The 10,735-nt window shown below is 40.3% G+C and overlaps 1 protein-coding gene across 1 annotated transcript in view; it reads right to left on the reverse strand.

Moving 5' to 3' along the window:
* Window positions 1-8,174: 8,174 nt before the first annotated feature.
* nisch (nischarin) overlaps window positions 8,175-10,735 on the reverse strand; it is a 36,999-nt gene continuing 34,438 nt past the window's right edge. Inside the window, exon 28 of the mRNA XM_042218950.1 lies at window positions 8,175-10,554. Coding sequence (XP_042074884.1) covers window positions 10,227-10,554 — 328 coding nt within the window. The 3' untranslated portion in view covers window positions 8,175-10,226. The remainder of the gene's footprint in view (window positions 10,555-10,735) is intronic.

Genomic DNA, 10,735 nt, shown 5'->3' on the forward strand with positions numbered 1-10,735 from the left:
GTCACCCCCTCTCCCCAGGAAGAGCTGGAGGAAGTGAATTGCCACTGTGTGCCCTAGAGATCCTCTGGGGGTATGTTTTTACGGAGGATTTGCCTTTCCCAAGGCAAAATGGCTCTTAGTGACGAGCCACACCATGTGGAAGAGATATATATAAATCTTATAAAGTTTGTATCTGTCTTGTGTGAAACTTGTATGAAAAGCATACAAGAGTGAAAACAGATATAAGATCCCTTGAAAATTATATAATGAAACTTGTATGTTTTGGATACTTACTAAAACAATATATGAAAGTACTTACTAAAACAATATATGAAAGTAATGAGAAAGTGGCCACTTTCATATAAGCCTTACATGATTCACTATATGAAGTAGGCCACATCTTATGCAAGTCTTTTGTAAGTTTTTACTATTTCTTTTCCATATGGGAGACCAAGTGTGATTCATAAGACCCTAATGGCAGAGATAACTTTGCACTGACAGGGGTCCCACCTAGGAGCCAGGTCTGTGGACCCTCCACCCACAGGAGGGGTTGTAGGTTGCAGTGAGGCCTTGGTGGTCTGATCTCCGGTTACTGAAACTGAAATAGTGAAATCCTAATATACTCTTATCCAAGGTTATTATTATCATTAACTAAAACGAAACTACAAACTAAAAGTAGGTGTTAAAAATAACTTGTTTATAAACATACAAAGTACTCTATAAAGTAACTGAAATGATACTATCAGCTTAGACAAATAACTAAGGAAATAATAAAAATAAGCAGGAAATGTATTCAGTTTCAGTCAGTGAGGTCAGATTTATCAACACAGCAATGCTTATAAAACTTTGGCTCATTTGTTCACTTGGATATATAACAGGAAGTGTAGTAACGTCTGCTCAAAACTTCTTTAATCTTGTCCCTAAAAATACCACAAACACACATGTTAAAAACACAAAAACTAAAACTTTCAATGAACCTTAAAAAAAAAAAACTCAATAGAACCTAAAAAACATTTAAAAAAAACACAAATTTAAAAAATCTAATTCACGCTGTAAAATAACTAAAACTAAACTGAAATTAAGATTCAAATCATTAACAATGAAATAAAAACAACATTAGTGGCAATATGTATAAAACCATATTTAAAAAAACAGATTTCAGACAAGCACAGCAAAAGGAAATTCACTGACTTGTGTTACTCCAGGTAACACAGGCTCATCTTGTGTAGTCGCTCCTAAAAGCCTGTTTTGACCCAGGACAAACCCTGATGTTGCATCTCAGACCATGCAGCACTAACCAGCAGAGTAACTGCATTTTTACTTATTTTCTGTATCTTCAGCCATGCCAGCCTGTGACTCACACTCTGGGTCAACCTGACCTGTGCTCTCTCCTCTGCACTCTCTGTGTGGTGAGTGTGTGTTTATTTACTGGAGTGAAGACAGGTGTGTTTAAGCTTCATGAATCAATACCTCTTCCACAGACACTTAATAATGCCTCAGTCTGAGCGTGTTCACCATTGCCATCTTTCTATTTACCAATCAGATGTGACAAGCAAGGAGTGGATCTGACTCTGTAAACTCTCTGCTCATTGGCTGACCACCTGTGACAGACAAATTATTAATAAGAAAGCATATCCTGGAGCAAATCCTCTTCTATGACTCTTAAACTGGAAAGAAAAAAATTAATGAGATACTAAATATTTGTAATAGATGGTGATTAATGATATTCATCCTGCGAGGTGTGTCTCAGAAGAGCAGCAGTGAGATTGTGAGAATTCGTCTCCTCTCCCAGCCCAGAGCTTCAAGCAGATTTCCCCTCCTGCTCGTTCCAGTGCAGCGGTGTGATTTGGACGGATTTCCTCGTGAGCTGACACAATTCCCCGTCTGCTTCGAATGACAACCGTGAACAAATGCAAAAGCGGTGTTTCTTTCCTGTTTTAATCCAGCCAGGCTCGATAAACAGACACAGCAAGGTGACTGTCACTGGAGACAGGGTCAAGGGTCAGACAGAACAATAGCAGGAAGCGAGTGCTTTACCACAGTTTACTGCCTTGCTCACTGACTTTCCAGCGGCAGACTTTATTCTGACAGATGTTCCAAACGGCTAAAAGAATCTAACCACGAGTCAGAAGCTTTTTAAGTTTCCCTCATGTTTACAAGTTGCACTATTTTGCTGTTTCATCTGGTATCCTGGTAAAAACCATAGACTGTATATAAAAGATGAACGCAACAGTCTTTGTCTACAGCCTGTTGGTCATTCGAAAGAAAGCAGGGTGAAAACTCCATCTTAGTGTAAAAAATGTAAACTTTTAACAATTAAATGTCAGAGATTTTATTAACGGGAAACTCAAAACTCCATGATTAGGGACAGTAAATATTAAATGAAATTTAAATTTAGGCACTAATGAAGTTGAATGAGTTCAATAGTTATATGATTTCTGGTTTTATGAGTTATTCTGTTTTCATTGCATGCATAGATTTATATATTATTTACTCCAAATTTGTTTATGTGTCTTAATGCATCACATTTACACTTTTATTGGGGAGTTCAAGAAATATTCAGCCTCTAATCGACTGATTCATGTTTTTGGGCATGAATGTCCAACCTTTGTGTTTGTAACAATGAAGTCTTTCATCTGTTCTGTTTCATATGTACTGACTTGGGTCCATGTTCATGTTTACTAATTAAAAAATGAATTAAGGTTGAAAATGTCCATGTTAGGAAACAGGGGGAGTCAGTGGAGTGAATCAATTTACAGTCTTTTACAAGATTTGGTTTATTTTTAATATGTTTTTAAATTTAAATAGGTTCTTAATAACATTAAAATGGGATGCTACAAAACAGATTGTTTAAACTAAATTAGCTGAGCACAAGCATTTCTTGAGGGGCCAACAATAGGTAAAAAAAAAAAAAAGTTGATCTTGTGACACATTTTGATTGATAGCCCCACTAGCTGCAATAGTAATGCACTTTCACTGTTTCAAAACCTTTGGCACAATTTATGGGGGGGGGCACGGATGTCCCTGTGTCCCAGTGACCTCAACCTCAGTAAATGCCTCCGATCAGCACTGTGAGCTGGAAATGAGAGACGAGCAAAAAAAAAAAACACAGGCACACAAAAAACAATGAAAGACATGAGAAAGATCAGGAACAGTTACTGCTAACAACACCATTCACTGCGGACTCTTCAGTGATCCAAACATGAATCAGACAGAAAAGGAGAGTGGCCTGAGACGAAAAATGCCTTGAGTCAGCCGGAAAACAGCCAAGCAGATGAGAAAAGCATGACAGATAAGAGGAAACGAGAATGGATTTACTATCAGTGTCACATCCCTCTGGTGTTCCCTGATGCCTCTCTGTTCCAGCTGTTTGTCAAAGAAGCCTTTAACTGCATTCAGCAATATCCAGAACATCTCGCAGCGCTCCATGTACCAGGTTAAAAGTGGTTCACAAGTTCATGCGAGTTTAAAATGTGCAGCTGATGTGAGAAGGTTTGATTCTTTGCTTCTGAGCTCACGATTTGAGACGTTCTACACATGTTATTATCATCTTTGTCTGATCTGAGAAAATTCACCTGTTTTCTTAAACAAGAACGCATCGATGCAGAGAGCATCGTTTCATGATATTTTTATTACAGTATGATGACGTCAGCCTATTATGGCATCATTGTACTCACGGTGAACTTTAACAATGATGGTCAAGTTCAAATGCTTAGCCAACCAAGGTACTCATGTCCCTCAAGGCCTAGTATATTGTTGTGAAGTTTGAAGACGATCCATAAAAATGGTGGGTAATATAAAGTTTTTACTGATTTTCAGATTTGATGTGAACTTGACTTTGAATTTCACCAAAATTAAATCAGCTTGAGCTGTTATTGGTGTCCACCATCACGGAAAATTTTCAACATGATATCTTGAAAACTGGATGCTAGCTTGCTAACAGACAGACCAACATTGTTACAGGCTCCCTCCCTTTGGTGGGAGCATAAAACAGCCTTTATTCTGTTAAATGTTGGCCACAAAGTCAAATTGGGGCACTGTGCCATTATGTACAAAAAGGAGTTGACTCAGCTGGTTTTGGATGCAAAACCAAACTAAACTGTGAACTCAGTCAAATCAAACTGTAAACAGATAATGGTAATGTTAGCAGTACATCTGCCGTATAGCAAGAAGTCTCAATTGCCACATTTCATGTTTAATGTTCATGGTTTTAGTTGCTCAGCTATTAATGTTAGCTAACTTTAAAGAAAGCTTTCACAGGACTCTCTGTACTAACAGATGACCTAACTTTTGACGCTACTTTGGTATACAATAGAGTTCAGGGTCCACACTCATAAACTGAAATCATCACGCCTCCATCACCATGCTGACAGGCGTCCAAACATCTCTGCTTTGGTCTCATTTGTACAAAGGACACTGATCCAGAAGTCTTTGTGGTTTATTCAGATGCAGTTTTGTAAACCTAAGCTTGGGAGTGATGGTTCTGTTTTTTAAAGAGTAGAGGCTTTCTCCTGCCAACCCTTCCAAACAAGCCACACTTGTCCAGTCTCTTTCTAACTGTGCTGTCATTAACTTTAATGTTTAGCATGCTAACTGAGGCCTGTAGAGCCTGATATGTAGCTCCTGAGCTTTTTGCTTTCTCTGAGTGTTGCGCAGTCTGACCTTGAGATGAATTTTCTGGGACATCTATTCCTGGTGGCTGTCTTGAATGTCTTTTTTCTTGTGAATAATGTTTCTCACTGAAGAATGAATGATGTCTTCCCTCCTTGGTGTTGGGTTAAGACACACCTGAATGCTCCAGACCAGCAAACTGTTAAAACTACTTCTACTTAATTCTATTAAGCAAAACTAAGGGTTACTTAGTTTTTCACACACTGTTTTTTCATTCGGGTTATTTTGGGTAATTTCTGTTAAATAAATAATGAAACACTGTTGTTGCTATCTGATTTTATCTAACTTTAAGACTTGGAAAGGAACAAATGATTTCTTTATGTCCTGATATGTAAAACGTTAAAATTATAACTAAAAGAGGGTGCTCCAAACAGCAGAGGTAATAGCACAGTTCTCCTGTGCTTGCCCAGCTAACCCTTTGTTCCCCCAAAATCATTTATTCGGTCATGATGGCTCTTTTTAGTTTTATTTCTTTACATGAAAGCAGAATATTGGGTCTAAATTCTTTCCTATTGGTCTTTTGACCTGCTGGAAGGCACAGGCATGGGTCAGATAACAAGCTTTGCTGATCAGGCACTTCCTGGTACAGTATCGCTGGCCTTGGCCTGTTAAAATGTCCCTAGAAAGGAAATCAGCCAATCTTCATGATGAGCAGCGTCAACAGACAGGAAATAGAGGAAGTTGAATGAGTTGAAAGTCGGCAGTATTTTTCGTGCCACTAAACCACCAAGTCATCAAAATCTCACTACGTGGTGACAGTGATTTACTGCTGACGGGTACCAGGAGATTAGAAATACTGAGGTCATGAATCAAAGTCAACCAACAACCTGCATTTGAGTCGTGCAGACGTTTTTGAGGGGTTTTTTGTTTAGCTTCCGTAAAATTCCAAACCACTCTGTTATATCCAGACATAAAGGTATAAATCCTGTTTGAAAGCCTCCGTCACACAGCCAGGGACACTATCTGATATAGAAATTCTGAATATTTTAGAATTTCTTTTTGGCATAAGAGGATGAACTCCAGATCAATCAAAAAAATAAAAGTTTTTAGGCCGATTATGCGACCTCCTCTGCCCCGAAGGCTGCAGTCCCCCCCTCGCTAAATGATCCGTATCGCCTCAGAGCTGTGGAGGCTCGATCTGAGCATAAGCGGTCTGGAGCCAAGAGGAAAATCATATATAATCCCACGGGGCCCAAATATGTTTGGATTCCCTTGATGATGCAGATGAGTTCTGGTGTGCATTTCCACTGAGCTGTAGAGGAAATGCAGCAGCACCACCCCCACACTGTTTTTTTCATTTAAGCCAGAAAAAAGAAATAAGACAGATTTACTTAGGTGAAATGTCCAGTAGGTAAACTGCTTGATTTATACATTCATTCTTTTATCTGGTGCTTAATTACAACTTTTGTCTTATTTTAGTCGTAAGACTAAGAGCAAAGGGTTCAGACATTTTTCATAGTGCATGTTATTTAACAGAATTCAGGGTCATTATGCTCAGCTACATACTGAACTTAGAGGATAAAAATAAAGCAGCGATCCTGTTGCAATAGTATCGATCGGATACCAATACCAGCATTGTTATCGATAGTTAGATTGATCCAGCCCAGCACTAGTGCAAACTCAGTTCAGCTTTGGTGTCATCAGTGTCAAGATGCCAGGTTGGTCCCAGGTTGGTGGTAAAGGGGCTACAAGTGAGCTGGGAACATAAGTAACGCTAAAAAATATATCTTTCCATTTCTCACTAGAACCAGAAGAAAAGTCGCTCCATCAGGCGATGGCATACTGATGTCGTAAAGGGATGTGACAATCCGTTAAAGCAGCAGTTTAATGGAACTGTTGTGCAAACTTACTGTAAAACATCCTGGACACACCCTGGTGTATTCACTTCCTGTACACTATAAATACAAGCAATATTCTTACTGAGCATAAACTGGTGCATTTAACCCAATATATATTCTGCTTTTCAAATGTAACTTTCTGATACTAAGCTATTTGGATTTTTCACACATATTGAGGAGTACATGGCCAAAAATACAAACATTGATACTAAGCACAAAGACTCACGGGACTGTAAACATTTAGCTTCTAATCTGTAATCATGTTGTGGTTATTACTTCAGTTCTGCTGTGTTTAGATTTTAATTGTTGTGGATGTGTGATGAGGTTTCGAGTGTGCATGTGGTTACAATTTGGCCACCATGACCGACGCTTCAGTAGAGATCAATGAGTCGCTGCACTGATCGTTCAGGGCTGGTACCAGAGTTCTATCTGGACGCAGCGTTTTCAGTGGGAGAAACATCCAAGTGACTTCTTCAGTCTCAGCCGACTGCAGGTTTTCCCAACCAATAAATTTGCATAATTACTGAAAGTAGCACCACTGGTGGGCTGAGAGGTCAGTTTCTTGATCATTAATATGCAAATTGTTATGACCCTTGATTAACAACCATTGATCACTGACAATTGATCAACGGCCATGAATACCATTCACAGAGTTGGGGAATGCTTCTTTTAACATTTTAACTACTGACAAAAAAGCAATTTATGGAGACATTATTTTATTGTTTTTTAGCTTTTTTTTTTTTTTTTAAATAAAGGGCATTTAGGGCAGCACGGTGGCACGGTGGCTAGCACTGTTGCCGCACAGCAAGAAGGTCCTGAGTTCAATTCCACCATCAGGCCGGGGTCTTTCTGTGTGGAGTTTGCATGTTCTCCCCGTGTTTACGTGGGTTCTCTCCGGGTACTCCGGCTTCCTCCCACCGTCCAAAGACATGCAGCTTGTGGGGATAGGTTAATTGGATAATCCAAATTGCCACTAGGTGTGAATATGAGTGTGAATGGTTGTCAGTCCCTATGTGTTGGCCCTGCGACAGACTGGTGACCTGTCCAGGGTGTACCCTGCCTCTCGCCCTATGACAGCTGGGATAGGCTCCAGCGCCCCCCGCGACCCTGAAAAGGATAAGCGAATGGATGGATGGATAAAGGGCATTTAACTTAAAATTAAAGAGAACTCCTAATCAACTCTAACTTGTCCTTCTCAAATAGATTTTTAATTTAACTAAAGCCAGCTTATCAAATTTTGCAGTCTGAGTTTTAAGGCTTGTCAGACAACCTGCTCATCGGCTACTAGAATATCACAAATACAAAAAAGGATATTTCTACTTTGCAACAACAAATTATTTATCTTCTGTCACCACAATATAAAGGTAAAGAACAAAAGCACAGTGGAGTCCTCACGGTGACTGAGGTGTGAAGGAAAACATGCAATTTTCAGTCTTTATGAGTTTTACTTCTGCTGAGCTAACAGAATGAGTAACTGACTTCTAGTGTAATCAGCACATCACTCGCAGTTCTTTTTATTTCTTTTGCTGCCGGTGAGCCGGACATTTGTCAGTCTTTTTTCCACAGAAGCGCAGAGTGAACAGACCTCCTTTGGTTTCGGTCGGATTGCTGCATCAGCTGAAAAGTTTGCAGACTGTGGTTAAATCCTGCTGATTTTTTCAAAGAACCAAACCGCCAAAATGGGAATTAATATTTCATGGGAAAGCTTTCAGTTTCATTTTAATTCAGTGGTATTTCCCGTTTACAATGCCCAATAATGTTAAACAACAGTGGTGACGGGTGGGAGAGCATCCTATGTGTCATTTGTATTGTAAGAAAAACAAAATTACATAAAACACAAAGCAAAATATATTAAAAATAACACTCGATGATAATACTACATTTCAGAGTTCATGATGATAATAATATCAGGACCCTTGTGTCCTTTTACAAAATAAGCTTCAGGATGGGAAACATCCGTCTGTCCAAAAGCAACAATTATATTAATATGATATTATTAAAAAGCTTCATTATACAGTTCAGTAATACTGCTTCATCAGTTATAATGTGCAAGAAATAAAATGTTCAGAGAGAAGATTGTGCCGAGCAGCTGTGTGTTTGTGCTATTTCAAATGAAACCCCCCCGATCTTATCATCAGTCAGGCTGAACACACAAAGGAATAGGAACACACACAAAAGCTATTTTTGGTTTTAAAGCCAGTAAATAAAAGCAAGTAAATCAAATAACTTTGGAGTTATTTAAATGTTTTCTTTCCTGTTTTGATAAAGCTACGCTAGCCTTTTCCCTCTGCTTCCAGTATTTGTGCTAAGCTAGGCTAAACATGTCCAGCAAATGGAGGTGATCCACCTTCAGATCAGAGTCTGGATAAGACGGAGTCTTAGAAGATGAACCAGAACATAATCCTGAATTAGGAGTATTGGAGCTCCCGTGGACCCTCTGCAGCGCCCAATGCTGTGCAAATCCAGTCTGTGTGTGCGCAACATCTACAACCCCCCCCCCCCCCCCCCCCCCAAAAAAAGAAAAAAAAAATATATAAAATTAAAAAATTTTAAAAAGAATATACAATGCATGGTTAGATACTTTACAAGAAGGAGAAGTTGTGCCAAAAAAAGAAAAAAAGTCTCAGGATTTTGGCTTCGTACAAGGTCACGGGCCTTTTCTTCTGTCTCCTGTCACTGTAATCCAGTGATGTGCAGACACTACTGAGGGGGAAGGAGCCAGATTCCCACCAATCTGTAAGAAGAATGATTGCTGGACTCAGATTTTTCAAATTACGGTGGTCACCGTCTCAGATTAGGCGATTGCAGGGTCATAAAATCCTGCATTTTCTTGCCTGAGAGACATAACGGTCGACATTTTGCTCTATGACCAATCATGTTCATCTCTCACAACAACAGGAAGGCGGCGCCATATAGAAACTTCCTGGAAAAGAATGTAAACAGACAACAGCAACCAAAGTGTTATGCGTGACTCTGTCCCTCCGCTCTGCTTCACATAGCTCTCCATTAGCCTTGATAACCCTTTTCTATTTGGCACCCCATCACTACAGGTCGCTGAATTTCACTGATGCTTCACAGTCTCTGGTCACTACTTCTACTCTCTTTCTGTATAAACACCTGTTGAGAGCAAAGCAGATTCAGGCCGTGGGTCCTCCAAAATAATCCAAACAACTCTGATAACATCACTATCATGTTTAGTTATAAACAGCTTAGTGGCATTCTGCGCTTCTACTGGTCAACATCAAAGAAGTGGAAGGACCAAAGTCACAGCACTGGTTTTCGCCCATTATGACGTACCCTTTTTGTGTTCTGACCAGAGTCGACACCCTCCGTCATCTGACTGGGCCGCAATTGTACTGATAGTGAGAAGTCTAAGCTCAGGATAAAGTCTCACTAAGCTTCAAACTGTGTTTGATTGGTGGCCTGTTCCTCCATCTTCAAAGAACCGAAATGCTGAGAACCCCCCCCCCCGCAGCACAGAAATGCTTTCGTCATCTAGTGCAGTGAGTCTCAATATTTTTACCCACGACTCCACCCCAGTTATTATTAATTTCTGTCAATTATTAACCAAAAAAGGGAGGAAATTTCATTTTGTGTTCATCCTCCGCATGGCCCAACACTGAGATTAAACCAATCAAACCCTGAGTCCATGTGTAAATGAACCCAATCACATGATGACTCCACCCACCAACCAGCAGCTGAGCAGTCACCTATTTGTCTGTCATCGCTGTCAACCAATCAGCCCGTGAGCTCAACAGGAAGCTCTCGGCTGCACAGCACCTCCCACTGTCGAGCGAGGAGCGAGATCAGCCTCTCTCTGCTGTCGGCTCCCGGGACAAAAATGCACCACTGCACCTCGCCCTCTGCACCCCTGCTGGCCACACCTCCTCTGGGATTAGCTTCATTGCAGCTGACAGCAAAGTGGTCCATGGTGAGGTGGCAGAGGAGGTCGGGGCCGGGCAGGTCGTCAAACACGAGAGTCAGAGCCTGGGGGTACGTCTGGTAGCCCAGCAGCACCCGGTCCAGGTCGCGGATCCTCCGGGCCTCACGCAGCTGGTACCGCTCCCTGCAGAGATTGCAACCGTCAGTAACATCCAGTTATACTTATTTCTATTAAGGAAAAAAAACAACTCATTAACTAGTGCTTTAAACATGCATTTCCAATGTATACAGTGAGTGCAGAATTATTAGGCAAGTTGTATTTTTGAGGAATAATTTTATTATTGAACAACAACCATGTTCTCAAT

Source organism: Haplochromis burtoni, unplaced genomic scaffold, assembly GCF_018398535.1.
Source record: "Haplochromis burtoni strain Fernald_Lab_line unplaced genomic scaffold, NCSU_Asbu1 Contig_26, whole genome shotgun sequence".
Taxonomy (NCBI): domain Eukaryota; kingdom Metazoa; phylum Chordata; class Actinopteri; order Cichliformes; family Cichlidae; genus Haplochromis; species Haplochromis burtoni.